Source organism: Heloderma suspectum, chromosome 10, assembly GCF_057233095.1.
Source record: "Heloderma suspectum isolate Gila_16-S chromosome 10, 16-S_ref, whole genome shotgun sequence".
Classification (NCBI taxonomy): Eukaryota; Metazoa; Chordata; class Lepidosauria; order Squamata; family Helodermatidae; genus Heloderma; species Heloderma suspectum.
Window position 1 is genome coordinate 8,658,628 of NC_139467.1, and position 20,871 is coordinate 8,679,498.

The window sequence follows — 20,871 nt, forward strand, 5'->3', positions numbered from 1 at the left end:
CCCTGCTAACTTCCCATTGGTTGAAGCATGGGTTTGTTTGTGTGTGGAGGGATTTTTCCTGCCTTTCCTATTGGCTGAGCCTTGCGTCAGCTTCATTTTTGCAGACGAATAGCCATTAACGAGACAATCTGTAGAGGTTGCGTTTGTGTGTAGAATTTCCATTGGCTGGATAACTGGGGCGAGGGAGAAAAAACCTTCCTGGGTGTGTTGTCTTTGCCATCGCCGGGGCTTTGGGGGGCGTTTTCTTGGGCCTGAATTGGATGCATGAATTGAAATAATTTCCCACTTTTCTCCGTAAATAGGGATCAAAACAGGTTATGTAATATTTAGATGAAAAGCAAATAAAAGAATAATAAAACTTAAAACAACAGTATATGCTCTAATCAACAGAAAGGGGGCAAGGCAGAAACAAGCCGCAAGGTTGGATCCAGCCATAGAATGCAATCCTATATACATTTATGTGAGAGGAAGCCCCATTGAACTCAATCGGGCTTACTGCTGAGTAGATAAGTATAGAATTGCGCAGTTAGTAATGCTTAGAGCAGACCCATTGAAATTGACGGGATAAGTTAGTCCCGACTAACTTAAGTCTCATCCATTTCAGTGGGTCTACTCTAAGCATGACTGACTCTGGATCCAGTCCATTGGCTTGTAGCATCAGAAATATGTCTTTCCCTAAATAGCACAAGTAAGATCAATAGGTTCTTACTGGCCCTGCTACTTTGCCACTAACAGCAGCCCAACACACAGAAATTTAGGAGATGAAGCTTTTCCTATTTTTTCTCTACCTCAGGAAAAGTGTCACCTTTTTTAGTGCTGTCCTATGATAGACAGAGTGCCTGAGGAACTATGGACGGAGGTCCGTAACATTGTTCAGGAGGCAGCAACTTAATCCATCCCAAAGAAAAAGAAATGCAAGAAAGCAAAGTGGCTGTCTGAGGAGGCTTTACAAGTAGCTGAGGATAGCCATGATAGTGCGCTCACTGAACTTGAGCTGGACATCCTAGAGAGTGAAGTCAAGTGGGCCTTAGGAAGCATTACTAACAACAAAGCTAGCGGAGATGACAGTATTCCAGCTGAGCTATTTAAAATCCTAAAAGATGATGCTGTTAAAGTGCTGCACTCAATATGCCAACAAATTTGGAACACTCAACAGTGGCCACAAGACTGCAAAAGGTCAGTTTACATTCCAATTCCAAAGAAGGGCAATGCCAAAGAGTGTTCAAAGTACCGTACAATTGCGCTCATTTCACATGCCAGCAAGGTGATGCTCAAAATCCTACAAGCTAGGCTTCAGCAGTATGCAAACCGAGAACTACCGGAAGTACAAACTGAGTTCCGAAGAGGCAGAAGAACTAGAGATCAAATTGCCAACATTTGCTGGATCACAGAGCAAGCAAGAGAATTCCAGAAAAACGTCTATTTCTGCTTCATTGACTACGCTAAAGCCTTGGATTGTGTGGATCACAACAAACTCTGGCAAATTCTGAAAGAGATGGGAGTACCAGACCACCTTACCTGTCTCCTGAGAAACCTGCACGAGGGTCAAGAAGCAACAGTAAGAACTGGACATGGAATAACCGAGTGGTTCAAAATTGGGAAAGGAGTACGACAAGGCTGCATATTGTCACCCTGCTTATTTAACTTATATGCAGAGTACATCATGAGAAATGCCGGGTTGGATGAATCACAGGTCAGAATTAAGATTGCTGGGAGAATTATCAACAACCTCAGATACGCAGACGATACTACCCTAATGGCAGAAAGCGCAGACGGTGACTGTAGCCATGAAATTAAAAGACGCTTGCTCCTTGGGAGGAAAGCTATGTCAAACCTAGACAGCATAGTAAGAAGCAGAAACATCATCTTGCCGACAAAGATTCGTATAATCAAAGCTATGGTTTTCCCAGTAGCAACGTGTGGTTGTGAGAGCTGGACTACAAGGAAGGCTGAGCGCTGAAGAACTGATGCTTTCGAACTGTGGTGCTGGTGAAGACTCTTACGAGTCCCCTGGACTGCAAGGAGGTCAAATCAGTCCATACTAAAGGAAATCAACCCTGAGTGCTCATTGGAAGGACAGATACTGAAGCTGAAGCTCAAATATTTTGGCCACCTAATGTGAAGAGAAAACTCCCTGGAAAAGACCCTGATGCTGGGAAAGATTGAAGGCAAAAGGAGAAGGGGATGGCAGAGGATGAGATGGCTAGATAGCATCACCGATGCAATGAATATGGACTTGAGCACACTCCGGGAGAGAGCGCAGGACAGGAAGGCCTGGCGTGCTATGGTCCATGGGGTCACGAAGAGTCGGACACGACTTAATGACTGAACAACAACATGCATGTTTCCTTTGAAGGAAGCCCCCACCCCTTCTGATTTCAGCGAGACAGCAGAAGTATGCTTTGGATTGCAGCCAGATAAGGGTTTTATTCCGTTTTCCCCCTGCCCCTCCTTTCACAGATTTTTACTGGGGATCCAGACATCGTGGTCTTCCTCCCATGTTGTCCCACCAGTTCTAACTTCTTTTTTCTTACTGTGGAAAATCCGTTAAGGGAGGAAATGATAGAATAGCCGTACAATGCGTTCAGACTGTTAATGCTCGAAGCCCTCTGTCTGGAGGTGCTTCAAGTTGCAGCACAAGATGAAATGGATGGGAGCAGGGCCAGTTAAACATGGCAGCCTTAACTACAAGAGGCTATGTTAAGCAGCCTCCTTAAGGAGGAAGATCCACTGAGGTGGTAACATGCCTTTCGTTTACAGCCTGAGGAGTTCAATGTATGACCAACTGCACCCCTGGAGTGTATTTTTGTCGTATTTATGTGCTTCATATTGGCTAAAAACTTGAAACATCAATACTTGAAAGCTGGAGCGAGCAAACTTTTTCAGATAGAGGACCACATTGGTGACTGGAGAATCGGGGGGGGGGCATTCACACGCATGCGGACACACACCGCCCCCAGACATAGAGATACACACCCTTTACACACATAAGAACAAAGGAAGAGCCCTGCTGGATCAGACCAAGGGTCCATCTCATCCAGCATTCTGTTCGCACAGTGGCCTACCAGCTGCCTTTGGGAAATCCACAAATAGGACATGAGTGCAACAGCACTCTCCTGCTCATGTGCCACAGCAATTGGTATACGGAAACATACTTCCTCCAGTATATAGCCATCGTGATCAACACCCACTCCACACACACACAGACACACACACACACATCGCACCTACTCAGCTGAGATTTCAAAGTGCTTCCACCCCCCCAACCTCCACCCAGCTGATTAGCACTAGAAAGAGTTGACAAGCTCTAAGAGCCAAGTAGTGGGGCGGGGGGAGATGCTGAAGGGGGAGGCCCAGCTGGGCGGTGGGGGGGGGGTTAATGCCTCATACACCCCCACCTGGGAATCCCAATGAAGATTGCCATCCCCTTGCTGGTAGCTGACCAGCCCAGAAATGGCAGAAAGCTGGTGGGACTCCTCAGAGCTCAGCGGGCTGCACAGAGATTGGCCCATGGGTGGCCATCTAAGCAGGGTGCTTGGATAGAAGCAGTGAATACCAGGGTGGTGGAAATGAGCAAGATGGGAGGACTGACTACAAAGTTATGCATGGTGTGGAGAATGTGGGTAGAGGGACATTTTTCTCCCTCTTTCACAATACTAGAACCCAGTGCCTTGTCAGTGGTGGTACCCTAGTTTTGGAAAGCCCTCCACAGACGGCGCCTACATTTTAGTGTTTTCACTGCCAAGTGTTAGAGCTCTGGGTCGGAGGGGAAGAGTGAGAGAAACAGACACCCCAATCATTGGTGAAATTCCTGTCGTTTTACTAGTCTTGTTAATCTGTGGCATCTCTGGCATAAATGGGTATGTCAGAGATACACCTAGACCTGTAGTGCTTAGTTGATGAATTATCGTGATGAATTGATTGAAAAGACCTAAATGGCTTGGGAGCCAGGGACTTGAAGGACTGCCTTAAAAACATAAGAACATAAGAGTCATGCAAGACCAGACCAAGATTCTATGATTCCAAGGGTTCATCTCATCCAGCATTCTGTTCACACAGCAGCCACCCAGCTGCCTGTAGGAACATGAGTAGGACATGAGTGCAATAGCACCCTCCTGCCCATGTTCCCCAGCAACTGGTGTACATAGGCACACCTTCTGTTATAACTGGCAGAAGCATATAACCATCAGGACTAGTAGCCACTGATAGCCTTATCTTCCAAGAATTTGTCTACCCCCCTTTTAAAGCCACCCAATTTGGTGACCATCAGTACATCTTGTGGTAGCAAATTCCATAGTTGAACTATGCGCTGTGTGAAGAAGTCCGTCCTTTTATCGGTCCTGAAGCTCCCACCAGTCAGCTTTATGGGATGACCCCACTGGGTTCCAGTATTATGAGAGAGGGAGAAACATGTCTCTCTATCCACTTTCTCCACACCGTGCATAATTTTGTACACCTCTATCATGTCTCCCCCCACTTGCCTTTTCTCTAAGCTAAACAGTCCTAAATGTAACTTTTCCACATAGGGGAGTTGCTCCAGCCCCTTGATAATTTTAGTTGCCCTTTTTGCCCTTTTACCAACTCTACAATATCCTTTTACAGGTGTGATGGCCAGAACTGCGCACAGTATTAGTTTGGTCACACCATAGATTAGTATAGGTCTGATGCTGGCAGTTTTATTTTTGATTCTTTTCTTCATTATGCCTGACATGGAATTTGCCTTTTTCACAGCAGCTGCACACTGGGTCCACATTTTTCACAGCAGCTGTCCACCACAACCCCAAGATCTCTTTCTTGGTCAGTCACTGCGGGATCAGATCCCATCAATGCATATGTGAAATTGGAATTTTTTGCTGCAGTGTGCATCACCTTACACGTGTATACATTGAACCACATTTGCCATCTTGATGCCCATTCTCCCAGTTTGGAGAGATCCTTTTGGAGCTCCTCACAATCCCTTTTTGTTTTCACTACCCTAAATAATTTGATGTCATTGGCAAATTTGGCCACTTCACTGCTCACTCCTAATTCCAGATCATTTATGAACAAGTTGAAAAGCATCACTCCCAATACAGATCCCTGTCGGAACCCCACTATTCACATCACTCCATTGGGGGAATTTACCATTTACTCCTGCTCTCTGCTTTCTGTTCTTTAACTGGTTACTGATCCATAAGAGAATCTCTCCTCTGATTCCATGACTAAGCTGGCTCAGGAGTCTTTGGTGAGGGACGCTGTCAAAGGCCTTTGGGATATCCAAGTAAACATTGTCTTCCCCAAAACTGACTATCCTGGGAAGGCTTTCCTCGTGGTGCCCTTGAGGAATATGGCGTATGAGGCTACTAAACATGGCGGAGCCTTTTTGGTGGTGGTACCCTGGCTGTGGAACTTTCTTCCAGTAATCATTTGGCTGTCCCCCATGCTGCTGTCATTAAGGTGCTAGTTAAAGATTTGTGCAAGTTCTTGGGGTATAGGCAAGGGCTGTATTTGTTTTTGTATGGACGGATGGAGTTGATGGTTTATTGTATTGTATTATATATTTGTGATTTTAGAGTCATGATTTAATGTTTGTTTATATGGCGTATTGTGTTTTATATAGATTGTTAGCCACCCTGAGCTCTTTGTGGGGAAGGATGGGATATAAATCAATCAAATCAAATAATAAAAACACAGCTATCTGGGGAAAAGTCCCATTGAACTCCATCGGGTTTATCTCTGAGTAGACATGTATGGGATTGTACTGACAGTTACAGCAGGACTTTGGATCTGGGGAGTTGCTAAAGGATTCTCAGAAAAGGTGGGCTTTAAGGAGAGGTTTGGAGGATTTGTAAGGCTGGAATAAATGCAAATGCAGGTTCCCTAACTGCAAAGCAGGAAAAAGTCCGGGTAGACTGCTAACCATTTGGGTGATCTAAGCCAGGAGTGGGCAACTTGTGGTCTCCAGATTTCCGGCCTACAACTCCCATGATCCTTCACCATTGGCTGTACTGGCTAGGGCTGATGGGAGTTGTTGTAGGCCACAAGATGCCCCCCCCCATTCTAAGCATATATTTTATTGTTGTTGTTTATTCATTCAGTCGCTTCCAACTCTTCGTGACTTCATGGACCAGCCCATGCCAGAGCTTCCTGACGGTTGTTGCCACCCCCAGCTTCCCCAAGGTTGAGTCCATCACCTCCAGAATATCATCCATCCATCTTGCCCTTGGTCGGCCCCTCTTCCTTTGGCCTTCCACTTTCCCTAGCATCAGCAGCTTCTCCAGGGTATCCTGTCTTCTCATTACGTGGCCAAAGTACTTCAGTTTTGCCTTTAATATCATTCCCTCAAGTGAGCAGTCTGGCTTTATTTCCTGGAGGATGGACTGGTTTGATCTTCTTGCAGTCCAAGGCACTCTCAGAATTTTCCTCCAACACCACAGTTCAAAAGCATCTATCTTCCTTCGCTCAGCCTTCCTTATGGTCCAGCTCTCGCAGCCATAGGTTACTACGGGGAATATCATTGCTTTAACTATGCGGACCCTGATGCTGGGAAAGATTGAAGACAAAAGGAGAAGGGGACAGTAGAGGATGAGATGGCTAGATAGCATCACCGATGCAATGAATATGAATTTGAGCACACTCCGGGAAAGAGCGGAGGACAGGAACGCTTGGCGTGCCATGGTCCATGGGGTCATGAAGAGTCGGACTCAACGACTGAAGAACAACAACAAACTATGCAGACCTTTGTTGTCAGTGTGATGTCTCTGCTCTTCACTATTTTATTAAGATTTCTCATTGCTCTCCTCCCAAGAAGTAAACGTCTTCTGATTTCCTGGCTGCAGTCAGCGTCTATAGTAATCTTTGCGCCTAGAAATACAAAGTCTGTCACTGCCTCCACGTTTTCTCCCTCTATTTGCCAGATATCAATCAAGCTGGTTGCCATGATCTTGGTTTTTTTGAGGTTTAACTGCGACCCAGCTTTTGCACTTTCTTCTTTCACCTTCGTCATGAGGTTCCTCAGCTGCTCCTCGCTTTCAGCCATCAAAGTGGTATCGTCTGCATATCTAAGATGGTTAAAGTTTCTTCCAGCGATTTTAACTCCAGCCTTGGATTCATCAAGCCCAGCACGTCGCATGATGTGTTCTGCGTACAGGTTGAATAGGTAGGGTGAGAGTATACAGCCCTGCCGTACTCCTTTCCCAATCTTAAACCAGTCCATTGTTCCGTGGTCTGTTCTTACCTTTGCTACTTGGTCGTTATACAGATTCCTCAGGAGGCAGAAAAGATGACTTGGTATCCCCATACCACCAAGAACTTGCCGCAATTTGTGATGATCCACACAGTCAAAGGCTTTAGAATAGTCAATAAAACAGAAACAGATGTTTTTCTGAAACTCCCTGGCTTTCTCCATTATCCAGCGGATATTGGCAATTTCGTCTCTAGTTCCTCTGCCTTTTCTAAACCCAGCTTGTACATCTGGCAATTCTCGTTCCATGAATTGATGGAATCTACCTTGCAAGGTCTTGAGCATTACCTTACTGGCATGTGAAATAAGTGCCACTGTTAGATAGTTCGAACATTCTTTAGTGTTGCCCTTTTTTGGTATGGGAATATAAGTTGATTTTTTTCCAATCTGATGGCCATTCTTGTGTTTTCCAAATGTGCTGGCATATGGCATGCATCACCTTGACAGCATCATCTTGCAAGATTTTAAACAGTTCAGCTGGGATACCGTCGTCTCCTGCTGCCGTATTATTAGCAATGCTTCTTAAAGCCCATTGAACCTCACTCTTCAGGATGTTTGGCTCTAACTCACTGACCACACCATAAAATCTATCCCTGATATTATTATCCTTCCTATACAGATCTTCCGTATATTCTTGCCACCTTTTCTTGATCTCTTCTGCTTCTGTTAGGTCCTTGCCATCTTTGTTTTTGATCATACCCATTTTTGCCTGGAATTTACCTCTGATGTTTCTAATTTTCTGGAAGCGGTCTCTTGTCCTTCCTATTCTATTATCTTCTTCCGCTTCCACGCATTGCTTGTTTAAAAATAATTCCTTATCTCTTCTGGCTAACCTCTGGAATTTTGCATTGAATTGGGCATATCTCCCCCTTTTACTGTTGCCTTTTGCTTTCCTTCTTTCTTGGGCTACGTCCAGCGTCTCAGCAGACAGCCATCTTGCCTTCTTGGTTTTCTTTTTCTTTGGGACGTTTTTTGTTGCCGCCTCCTGAACAATGTGGCGAACTTCTGTCCATAGTTCTTCCGGGACCCTATCTACTAAATCTAGTCCCTTAAATCTATTCTTCACCTCCACTGCATATTCGTTAGGAATATTAGTGAGCTCATATCCAACTGATCTGTGGGTCTTCCCTATTCTCTTTAGTCTGATTCTAAATTGTGCAATAAGAAGTTCGTGATCTGAACTACAGTCAGCTCCAGGTCTTGTTTTTACCGACTGTATAGACGTCCGCCACCTTTGGCTACAAAGGATGTAGTCAATCTGATTTCGGTGTCGACCGTCTGGTGAAGTCCATGTATAAAGTAATCTCTTAGGTTGTTGGAAGAGAGTGTTTGTTATGCACAGTGAGTTGTCTTGACAGTATTCTATCAGCCTATGTCCTGCTTCATTTTGTTCTCCCAGACCATGCTTGCCTGTAATTCCAGGTGTCATTTGACTACCCACCTTAGCATTCCAGTCACCTGTAATGAAAATAACATCTCTTTTTGGCATACTATCCAGTAGGTGCTGCAGATCCTCATAGAACTGATCTACTTCTGCTTCTTCAGCATCTGTGGTTGGGCCATATATTTGGATCACTGTGATGTTCAATGGCTTTCCCCGAATTCGAATTGAGATCATTCTATCGTTTTCTGGATTGTATCCCAGCACTGCTTTAGCCACTTTATTATTAATTATGAAGGCTACTCCATTTCTTCTGTGGTCCTCTTGTCCACAGTAGTAGATCTAGTGGTCATCTGATGTGAAGTGGCCCATTCCAGTCCATTTCAGTTCACTGACACCCAAGATCAGGGGTGGAGAGCCTGCAGCCCTCCAGATGAACACCCAGTAGCCCCAGCCACATTGCCCTTGATCACAGATGATGGGAACTGTAGTCCAACAACATCTGGAGATCCAGAGATCTCCTCACCCCAGCCAAAAGAGTACTTTTGAGAGAAGTTTCTGTCTGCATTTACAATGCAAACCTTTGACCAGTAGAGGGCAGTTGTGCCATACACACCCGAGACACGACATGAGATCAGTTTCCCAACCCCTGGCACTCGCCTTGCAGGAGATGAAGTGAGCTCCCTACGCCCCAGTGAGACACAACTCTCACAACCAATAGGCCTAGCGCACTCTAATAAATAAGCATAGGCTGTTGACACCTGGCCCCAAAGGGCTCCATATTTTGGGGCTAATACCATCCACATTTTTAAAAATGCACCAGCCAGGGAGCCGTAGGCACAGGTGCGTCTGCATCAACCTGGGAGCAGGCAAAAGGGGTCTGGGTGTGCGTCTGACAACAGCGCAGATGACAGTGCAGATACAACTGTTTGCCCTGCACTGCTTACTTCAACACTGTTGTGCGGCCAAGAATTATCCAATGTCTGTAGGGGATATACTGTAGTACTGATACAGTTGTGGAAAAACCATTGCAATCCTGCTTTTCGGAAACTGTGCGAGAGCATAGCCTTGGTAGCATAAGGATCCCATGGGTGTGTGTCCATCCTAAGTGGCATGTAAATGTATTTACATCTATGAACTTTCAAAGTAACCCATTGCCTGACTTTGAAAGTGGCCTGTCTCAGGCCTGTAGCCTGCCCCCCTAAATGTTCTCTCCCTGCCATTTTTTTTTAACAAACAAATAATTAAAGAACAGTTTACAATTTTGTCTTTAAAAGGCTTGCAAACCAGATGAACTGCCCCCTTACTTTTTTTGGACAGCCCCCCCCTGAACTTTTAGGCTGGCCAGGGGCCTAGCCTATCTCCAAATTTCCAAGGTTCTAGTCCAGGAGTGGGCAATGTGTGGTCCTGCAGGTGTTTTGACTTAGGACTTCCGTAATGCCTCATCATTGGCTATGCTGGCTAGGGCTGATGGGAGTTTTAAGCCAAAACATCTGGAGGGCCACAAATTGCCCAGCTCTAGTCTATACCAGCCTTCCCCAACCTGGTGTCCTTCAGTTGTGTTGGGCTACAGTTCCCATCATCAGCAGTCAGCCTGGCCATTGGAGCCTTTGAACCTGTTGAGGGCCAGTGTGGTGTATTGATTAGAGCGTTAGACTAGGTCTGGGAGACATGAGTTCAAATCCCCACTCAGCTGTGAAGCTCACTGGGTGACTTTGGGCCATTCACTGACACTCGGCCTAACCTACCTCACAAGGTTGTTGTGAGGATAAAATGGAGAGGAGGATCATGTACCCTCCTTGGGCTCCTTGGAGGAAAAAACCCTCAATAGAAATGTAACAAATAAATAAGCAAGCAAAGATTCAAACCTGGGACAGGTTTCCAGCCCTTAAAGCTGTAAAGGTAAGTTTTGAGGCAACCCGGAATCCTGCTCTGCTGACACAGGGGGTTCACACACCATTCGGGAATATCTTCATTTCCACAGTCACTTCTATCTCACTCCCCACCCATCTGCCCTGTTTTTCTCTCTTTCTGGAGCCCTCTTTTCCAACCCTCCTCCCCCTACCCGTTGAGGCTGGAGGGAAACAGAGTGGTGTTTGTGATGGGGGGGGGGCAGGCGGTTAGGCTCTCCCCATCAAGTGCTGGGGACAATTGCAAAAGAGCATAATCCCTTGCCCCAGATTACGAGGGAGATGCTTGTGGTGAAAGATGCCCCCCGCTCAATGGACGGCCTTGTTCTCCGTTACTCACTTGAACTGAGACACCAACAATTAGGGCGGGCAAAGCCTGAATGTGACTATTCATGGGTTCCCCCCCCTAGCAAGGGGGGCACAGTGTGAAGCATGTTGCCCCCACTGCATTGGCTTCAGAAGTAAACAACCCCTTCTGGCTTAAGTCACGCGAAGGAACAGAGCGATCGCAAGGCTGGGATCTGGAATCCCCAGAAAAACTAGAACAGCTCTGCCGCAACTCGCTGAAACCCAAAGACAGCTGCCCACAGGGCCAACTGCCTCTAAGGCAGGGGTGGGCAACTTGTGACCCTCCAGAGGTTTTGGCCTACAACTCCCATCAGCGCTAGCCAGCATCACCAATGGTGAAGGGAGGTTATTATTTATTTGATTTATTAGCCGCCCATCTGGCCAGCTACCCGGCCACTCTAGGCGGCATACAATACTAATAAAAAGGTAAAGGTGTCCCCAACCAGTCGTGTCCGACTCTAGGGTGTGGTGCTCATCCCCGTTTCTAAGCCGAAGAGCCAGCGCTGTCCAAAGACGCTTCCGTGGTCATGTGGCCGGCATGACTGAACACCGAGGTGCACGGAACGCTGTTACCTTTCCCGCCGAGGCGGTACCTATTTATCTACTTGCAATTTCTTGCTTTTGAACTACTAGGTTGGCAGGAGCTGGGACTGAAGACGGGAGCTCACTCCGTCACGCAGCACTCAGGTCTCGAACTGCTCAGGTCTCAAACAATACTAATAACAACACGAAATACAACGAATTTACATAATCAACTGAACAAAACAACATAACAAAACAACAAAACAACCCTGCTCTAAAAAACCCTAACCCACCCCAAATGCCGGCCTGAACAGCCAGGTTTTTCAAGCCCAGCAGAAGCTCATCAAAGTTGTAGGCCAAAACATCCGGAAGGCTACAAGTTGCCCACCCCTGCAAAGGTTTGGCCCAGTTATGTGATGGAGGGCGGGCAGGCAGCCGACTGCTGCTGGTCCCGTCACCTCACCAGCGCTGCTTCTCCTAAGTCTGTTTCAATGCCACCGTGGCTATTTACCACAAGAATGGGAAATGGCAGAAAAAAACAGCAGTTTAGAGGCCAGCGGATTAACGCGCTTTTAAACTGACATGTGTGCACTCCATTTGTAAAGAGAAAAAAGGTAACAATAATTAAAAAATAAAGGTAGGCAAAACAGCGCAAGGAAGAGGGAGGGCGCAGGAGCTTTAGCTTTCCTGCCATCAGAGGCAGAGACTAGAATGATCGTTGCCCTCTCCTACTTGATAGCGTGGCCCCATAACCTTATGGGGTTATGCCTGGATAGAGTAATCTAGTCCCTCCCTCACTCCCCGCAAGGAAAAACCAGTCAGGAAAAAGAACGCTCTGGGATGTCTGCTTAGTGTCACTGAGAGGTGCCTCCTCCTAGGTGGATTTCTTCTCCTAGACCTGTTTCAAGCAGGATCAAACGGCCAGGTAGGGGTGGCATATTTTGGACAAAATCTGCTAACTGTAGGTTCGCCACCTGGACCAGCTGGCCTTGGGTTGTTCACCACTTGTGATGGCATTGGCACTAGGCAATAGGTGCCGATGTCAGGCACGAGATCATAATCCATACGTTCCACACAATATGCTGGCTGGGGCTGGGGCTGGGGCAGCGGGAAAGAAGGCATTTACCCCATGGCAAAAGGTTGCTGCATTTGGTGATTTCCTCAAAAGGAAAGAGCTACATTGATCCCATGCACTGGGATCAGCCTTCCCCAACCTGGTGCCCTCCAGATGAATTGGACTACAACTCCCATCACAGGCTGGGGATGATGAGACTTGTAGTCTAACACATCCAAAGGGCAACAGGTTGGGGAAGGTTGCCATTCAACATCTGAGCAGCAGTGTACAAGTTATTGCAGCCGGAGATGCTTTTAACTGAAGATGCTGGGATTGAATTTGGTACCTCATCCAAGAAAAGCACGTTTTCCACTCCTGGGTTTTGACCCCTCCCCATATCTTTGTTTTTCCTTGTTGAATTTGTCTAGTTCCAGATTTTTCAATTTTTTAAAAGGACGTTTTTATTTATAAGCAAAATATATCACAGAGCATTCTCTCTCTCTCTCTCAAAACAGACCTTGCCCTGAGAGGGAAATGTGTTTGTACAAAAGTAAGGCAGTGAAAAAAACATTTAATATACAGCAATTTTTTAAAAAGTATATACATTTATATATATATCTTTATTTATTTTAAAAAAAACATTTCATTAATAAGAATCTGTAGGAAAACAAAGAGTCGACTGTTCTGCAGACACATCAACGCAGCAGGCAGAGAAACTTTGATTTTAATGTAGTAGCACTCGGACGCCCCCTCAGGCCAGCAACAGAGTTCTTGTGGAAAGTGCCTGATCTCCCCAGTCCAACCTTTTCTTTCCCAATTTAAAGGGGAGACAGATTGTATCAATGCCTTTCAGCAAGAGGAATGGAAAACATGACTTTACACCTGAAATGTAGTCACTGAAAATATGATTCAGAAGATGATGAATTTCTTTTAAAAGGGGTGGGGTGGGGTAACCACATCTCTCCGTACAAGTTAACAGAGGTGGTAGCTCATTGTTCTGGCAGGTGTACCACAAGTTAAAGCCCTAAACTAGATGGGAAGGCAGCAAAGCCAGTGTCAGAATGCAGATCTGCTGCACAGCGGTAAAGGTCTGGAGCAGCGGGCAAGAGAGACGGAGCCCTTCCCCTGTCTACTGGTTCTCCCTAAAACCTCTCCCAGGCTCTGAGGCCTGAAGTCAACCTAGCTGGGAAACCACAGCCAGGCAGGGCAGGGGGAACAGAACAGTCACTTTCAGGGGCAGAAGCAGCAGGCCAGAGGGAGGTTTGTCTCCGCTCTCCTGCCTGCCACAATGGTCCCAATCCCTCTTAAAAGCAGCATCTAAGACACAGGCCCTGTTGCTGTTGTGTGTAGGAAGGGCCTAAGTCCAAAGGACAAGATAGTGCCACTTCAGTGCGTGCTATCATATAATATAGCCCTGTTGCCTCCAGATGTTTTTGGCATTGAGGCCACAGAGCTGGGGAGCAGCCAGCCGCACGGTATGACAGAGACAGAGGGTAGGCCAGGCTTTGGACCACAGATCCCCTTGCTGCCTGCGCCACTTCTGGCACCCATGCCACAAAGTTAGCTACCTGCAAATTAAGACATTTCTTAATGTCTCCCCAGCCTGGTGCCCTCCAGCTGTCTTGCGGGCTGTGAATTATAGGAGTTGCAGCCTGACACATCTGCAGGGCACCAGGTTGGGGAAGGCTGAGCAAAGGGCACATACAGATGTACCGTAAAATGCAATTCACGTACACACAAAGCTGTGTGCTAACCAGACACTGACAGAGTTGCCTGTTTTGCAACGCTTCTCGCAGTTCAGGTAGGCTGTGTGACTTAAGGAAGGTAACACTTTCAGTGCTACTTGCAAGCTTATTTGATTTAGCATTTGTTTGGCATCTTTTTTTTTAAAGAAAACCAATTTGATTTTTGTTTAGCCTTAACAAAAATGCTCCCAGGGAGGTGGGTTCATGATGTCACGAGCCAGTCAGTGCAATGCACTTCTGCCCTAAATGCACAGAACCTGTTTCCGTGGAACTCAGTTCTAGGGAGGAGATTGTATGTGTGAACAAAATGTGGCAAGCAGGCGAACACAGTAGTTGTACTGCTCAAAGTACTCATGGCTGGACATACCCTAAGCTTACGGTGGCTTATGGGTAAGCTGGCCTTTGATGCAAAGTGTTCCTGCTGCAAACTACAGGGGATGTCATATGGACTGTACAGAACAAATAAGTAACAAATGTGCATTTATTGTGCAAATAATAATACTAATTGTGCGGAAAGGCATTTAGTTGAAGGCTGGAGCCAGACAATAGGTTTTGAGAAAGTTGAAAGTGGTCCACAGACATTTATTTTGTTTCACGGTTGCTTCTGATCAAACAGGTGCGACAGGATTTGAACACAAAACCCTGCAAAGCCTGTTTAACCCAAAGTGAAAGTGGGACGAGTATACGCACCACAAGTAGACAACCTTTTTACAAACCACTGTCAGCTTTCAGAAAAAGACTGCAAAGTATTTCCAGCCCAAGTGTCTCTGAATGTGCAACAGGAAATTCCCAGCAGGAATGAGCCATTATGACATGACTACTGATATAAGCAGTTCCATGCTGACCAAGTTATCAAGAAGGAACTGCCATTACATCCAAAACAGAACATGTAAATTTGCTCCGAGGTTTGCAAGACACCGTGGAAGCTTCAAGGGAAGCATTTCCAGCATGTCATAAATCAAGGGACACTGCTGTTGGCAGGTCCGAATTCTGGAGTGTCGTAAAACTGATGCAGAGTGGAGCTTGGCTCTGAAATAATAAATTGTTTTTTTTCTTCTGTAGAGGTGTGATATTCGTGAAATAAGTGATTTTCGGCAATTATGGGCATGTGCAGTAGTGCAAAGCGCGGGATGGTTACTAACAAAAAAGAGTATGCCAGCAGGTAATTCTGTTTTGCACAACCTCCACTTATTTCAGTGTGGGGTTGCACAGGATTCCCATGCAAGCATGCTACACTGAAATGGCAGAAGTTGCTTGGAAGGAATCCTAGCTTGGCTGTCTGTTTCACATCAAGAGGTCCATGGTGGATGTATTCAACTGACCCTGCTTTAGACACCTGGATGATTTAGGAAATGCATATCCAAATGTTTGTTCCAACTGCAGGAGAAGGTTGATTGTGATTAGGCAGGGTCTGTAGTACCTGTGCCATAGACAAACATTCAGCAGGTAGGGCTTTTCCCATAGATCTAGTGGTGGTGAAAGGTGCACCTGTTGAATTCCTGCCTGCCTGCAGCTGTTAAAGGCACAGAAGCTTTTGCCAGGAAAAAAGGTGTGTCAATTGTAACATTTTCAGCACTAGCTAACCTTGCTACTACCAGGCAGGCTCTGGCCTAGTTGGGCGTGAAGGCATGAAGGCCTCTCCCATCTTAGCTGTGCCCTTGTTCCCTTCTCCCATCTTAAATGTGCTTCAAAAAATCTCCCAGCCAGAAGGGAGGGAAATGTCTGAAGGCATCTTAATCTCTTGTGACCTGCCTGAGTACAGCCTCTGTGCCCTGCTGCAGCAGCCGTGCCCCACAGCCAACGAGTGCCCAGGGGACTGTGCTGAACAATTCAGCTATGGCTAAACAGGTGGCCCCAATAACCTATGAACTGGTGAATCTAATGCTACCCAAGTTCCAACGGTTGAGGAGAATTTGGTACTGTCCACAGAACAGACAAGGTGGACACCCAGTGTGCATGGCTGAAATCTGAGCCAGAATTAATCTCCGGAATCAGTTTTGAATACCAGGGTTGGCTGCTGAGAAGCAACTGTGATAAAGGAGGGTGCATCTGTGCACACACAGAGTGCATTTCCCTTGCCACTAAATGACCAGTCAGGTCTGCCCCATCTGGGCTTCAGGGCAGATATGAGCTTCTTGGCACCTGTGTTTCATTGACCCCTGCTGGAAGGGCATCCTAAGAGACATGGCAGTGAAACAGCTGGCAGTGAAACAAGTTGGGGAGGAGGAAGGCATGCACCACTCTCATTGGGCTATGCCAAAAGCAATCATGAGGGCCGCCACCTTTTTTCTTTTATACCAGCCCTGCTTCTGTGCCTTTAACAGCAGCCAGATGTACAAAGGAAGATTTTCCCCATCACAGCTTCTCCATGCCAGGAAAAGCTTCACCCACACAGTCGCTGTGCATCAGGCTGACATTAAAGTCACAGGAGCAGCCCACCCTTCCCCAAAAGGTGGAACCCCAGTACCCGTTAGCTGGTGGCAGCCAGCTAAATCTGGACCACGGAGTTGGGTGGGGGGAAAATGGGAGAGCAAATTGCTGAGTTCCCTTTAACATGGGGAGGGGAAAGGGGCAACCTCTGTTCTGTCAGGTTACCCACTGGGCCCCCTTGATTGACCCTTTCCCCCCCACCGTAACCTGAGAAGGACTTTCCCCACACTTCCGATCCCTGTCTTCTGGAGTCTAGAGTATGTCTCCGCCTTATGTTGGTGATGTGGGATGGGAGTGCCAATGCATGTACCGAACGGGGCGGATGGTGGGCGTGAGACACACTCAAGGACTGATCAGTTCAAATCCCCTCCATAAAAAGGAGGGGTCGACCAGGTGAAGGCGTACTACAGAGGGAAAGACAGGTCAGCAAAATTGGGGCAATGGTTCATTAAAGACAAGGGTATGTGTGTGTCGGTTTGTGAGGTATCCACTGGATCCCCCCCTCCCAAACCCTGTGTGGAACTGTACCTGTAGGATTGCTTGCACCCCCCCCCCACTGCTTCCCCACTCCTGAGATCCCTTCACCCCATCCCGTTCAGGCCCCTTCCTCAGTGGCAGCACAGCCGGGGGGCTCAGTCAGGAGCCGGCTGCTCTCGAGTGGGGTGGGGCACACGACATAGCGGCCCGTCACGTGGGGCTGGTGAACCTCGGCAGCTGTCACCGCGGCCTTGAGCGACTGGCTTTCCTTGGCTGGCACCTCCTCGGGGCCCAGGCCCCCCACAGCGCCCAGCTCCGCCTCCCTGGGGGCCGCCCCGTCATCCATGTTGACGTAGAGGATCTCCTCCGGGTCCGTGGCTGGAGGGAGGGACTTGAGGGTGTTTTCCAGCTCCCGGTGCAGGATCTCGAAGCTGGGGCGGTCACGTGGGCTTAGGGCCCAGCAGCTTAGCATCAGCTCATACCTGGAAGGGTGGAAAGGTGGAGAGCTCATTTCAGGAGAACCAGGCCTGGACTTCCGGGCCGAGGCCCAGGGCCCTGCAATCTAGGGGACTCCCGTGTGACCACCCAGGACATGGCAGGTGATGAGGGGAGCTGCATACAGGCCCACGGGGGCTGGTGCCGTGAGCCACAGCATCCGTTCTTATTTTTAAAGACCTTTTATAGCGGGATGTGGCTGAGCATAGCTGCAGGCACTCATTTTAGTATTTTTAATTTAAAAACATCCTTTTTATGCATTTCTACAATAAAACGGCACTTATCCCCAAGTAAATCAGGGCAGCGGAGGCAAACTCCATTTTATTCCTGTCATGATGGGTGCTATGATGCAAATGTGTTCAAAAGTGCAAAACTGCACATGCACAGAGTATTTCTTTTTCCTTCTGGTAGCAAACAGTTTAGGGTGAGTAGGGAAGGTTCTCTAACATGTCAGGAATGTAGGAGCAGTTGTAAAGCATGGAATGCTATGTGCTTTACACATAGCTATCTAACACCCACACCCCCCATGAGACAATTATTAAGTCCAGGGTCTAAAATTACTAGCTGCACCACTGCAGAGAACCCTCAGCTGGGGCTGAAATGCAAAACTGTTCATTTTCATTTTCATTTCATTTCTTATATTTCTATCCCACCCCATAGCTGAAGCTCGCTGGGCGGTTCACAACAATTAAAAACCATTAAAAGTACATTATACAAAGTGCAAAACCCATTTACATAAAACCATAAACAGATAGGAGACACACAGACAACATATATCTAAAACAATTTTTAAACAATTGAGCAAAGACAATCCAGGACCTGATTAAAAACTCATTAAAAACCCATATTGTTGGTGTGCGTGAAAGCTCTTTATAGCAGGAAGCCCTCCATTGGAAGCCCTCCATTGCCACACACATTTCAGATGGGGAGTGGGGCCTGCTGCATCTCCCTACTGTAAAAGGTAAAAGTGTCCCCAACCAGTCACGTCCAACTCTAGGGGGTGGTGCTCATCTCCATTTCTAAGCCGAAGAGCCAGCACTGTCCAAAGACGCTTCCGTGGTCATGTGGCCGGCATGACTGAACACCGAGGTGCACGGAACGCTGTTACCTTTCCCGACAAAGTGGTACCTAATTCTCTACTTGCAATTTCTTGCTTTCGAACTGCTAGGTTGGCACAGTCGCTCTCTACTGTGGGAGAGCGTAAAAATTAATGTCAGAGCTGCAAACGTCTCAGACCTTTGAAGTTTGTAAGGGAGAGCTTAATATGAACCAGGCAGTCAAGCCCTTGGACCTGTGTTTTCACTGCTACAGCTGCATGATGAAAAAATAACTTTGGAGCATGTACAGAGTGCATTTCCTTGCCCACTGAGTATTCACAACCTACTCCCACATGCCTAAGACTAAGCATGGTGTAATGATTAGCATATTGGACTGGGGACTCAGCCATGAAGCTCCTTCGGAGACCCTGGGCGAGTCACTCTCCATCCCTAAACTACCTCGTAGGGTTGCTGTGAGGCTAAATATGTGTGTGAGGGTAGAGGGGAAGAACCTTAGATGCTGTCTTGAGCTCTTTGGAGGAAGGTCAGGATAGAAATGTAAGTAATAAAAATAAAGACTAGAGGACAAAATGCCTACCTATGATAGAGATTTTTCAATTTTTGGAGAGGTGTGATAGGAACTTTTCTGCCCCTGTCATTGTATTAGTCACCCAATAAATTTTATTGGAGGTAATTTCAGGAGACACAGAACGAAGTAATTCTTCACATGTGAATAAATTCTAAATTAGGTGTTGCTTCCAGAGAAACCTGAGCCTTTTTTCTTTTCTTTTTTTAAGACGTGAACTACTTAGGAGTTGTCCCACCTCCCATCTTGTCCTGAAACAACTGTTCCTAACACAACAGTCCCCTCTACTATCAGGGCTGACTGACTTGTGGAGGGGAGGGAGCTATTGGGTAGAGGGTCTAATGGGCCATGCTGCACAGCATTATGGGAATATCAAGGAAGGAGACACAGTATCCATGACATTTAAGGAGCGGTGAAAGAGGCGGTGGTGCTTACAGGCCATCGAGGCAGTCGATTGGCTGCTTGAGGCGGTTGCCTTGACGCAGGTAGTCATAGATCTCACTGTTTTCCACACCCGGGTATGGCGTCTGGCCTCGCGTCGCGATCTCCCACATAGTGACGCCAAAGGACCACTGCAGGGAAGGAGTGAGAATAGGGGTGTGATGGAGGCAGAAAAATAGCCTGCTGGGCGAACACAGAATCCAGCTTCTCCCGTTGGCTGAGAGCAGGCTTTTCCAACCCGGTGCCCACCAGATGTGTTGGCCAGCAACTCCCATAATTCCCAGGGAGCGTGGCCAACGGCCACGCTGCCTGGGGAATTATGGGAGTTGCCGGCCAACACATCTGGAAGGTGCCAGATTGCAGAAGACTGGTCCAGAGGCATAGAAGCACGCCCAGCGGGAAATAAAAGACAGCCTTCTCATTGGCTTGGGAGGGAGGAATCAAAGGCACCCATTGGTTGGCTCACCACATCACTCTTGATGGTGTAAACGCGGTCTGCCAGGCTCTCAATGGCAATCCACTTAACCGGCATCTTGGAGATACGGCCTTGGCGGTAATAATCGCCGTTGTAGATCTTCTTAGAGAGACCAAAATCTGCCACGCAGGCTGTCATGCTCTCGTTCAGCCTGTTGGGGGCGGAAAGCCAGAGGTGAATGCGTGGGGTACGCGTGTCAGAGATGTGGGGGATCAATGCCAGACTGTAGCAAGGTTCCAGCACTGCGCGCCCCCACCCCTCACACACACACAGACGTCTGCTGATCTTTTAAATTGCCTCTCTTGCTGCCTCCTGTTCCATACACTCACATGCAGTTGCGGGCAGCAAGGTCACGATGTATGAAGTTCTTGCTACTGAGGTATTCCATCCCGCTAGCGATGTCCGTCATGAACTTGACTAGCGTCTGCGTGGGCAGGTACTGGAGGGCGAAGAGAACGTAGCAGTTGTTATACCCAAACAGGGGCTGCGCTGCAGGAATCTTGCCCCCTCCTCCCCAGATTTCACCCTCTTGCCTCTGCTAGAAGAGAGACCCACACTGGACGACAGAGAACCCAGATCCAAGGATATCCCACCACATCCGCCCTCTGTCCCCTTCTAGTGGCCAGTCTCTGTGTTACATCTAATTTAATAATCCACAGCAAGGCTCTCTGAGGGGTCCTTCACACAGAGCTTTTATCCTGCGATTGAGATTGCTCCTTCACGGAAATTTGCAGGCTCTTTACATGAT

At 47.3% G+C, this 20,871-nt stretch overlaps 1 protein-coding gene across 2 annotated transcripts in view; it reads right to left on the minus strand.

The window, feature by feature from the left end:
- Positions 1-13,068: 13,068 nt before the first annotated feature.
- AXL (AXL receptor tyrosine kinase) overlaps positions 13,069-20,871 on the minus strand; it is a 71,981-nt gene continuing 64,178 nt past the window's right edge. Inside the window, exons 17-20 of one of the 2 annotated variants that reach the window (XM_084814976.1) lie at positions 20,453-20,562; positions 20,115-20,274; positions 19,643-19,779; positions 13,069-17,571 (exon numbers count right to left, since the gene is read on the minus strand). In XM_084814976.1, coding sequence (XP_084671102.1) covers positions 17,208-17,571; positions 19,643-19,779; positions 20,115-20,274; positions 20,453-20,562 — 771 coding nt within the window. In that variant the 3' untranslated portion in view covers positions 13,069-17,207. The remainder of the gene's footprint in view (positions 17,572-19,642; positions 19,780-20,114; positions 20,275-20,452; positions 20,563-20,871) is intronic. The other variant, XM_084814977.1, reaches the window with a different exon arrangement.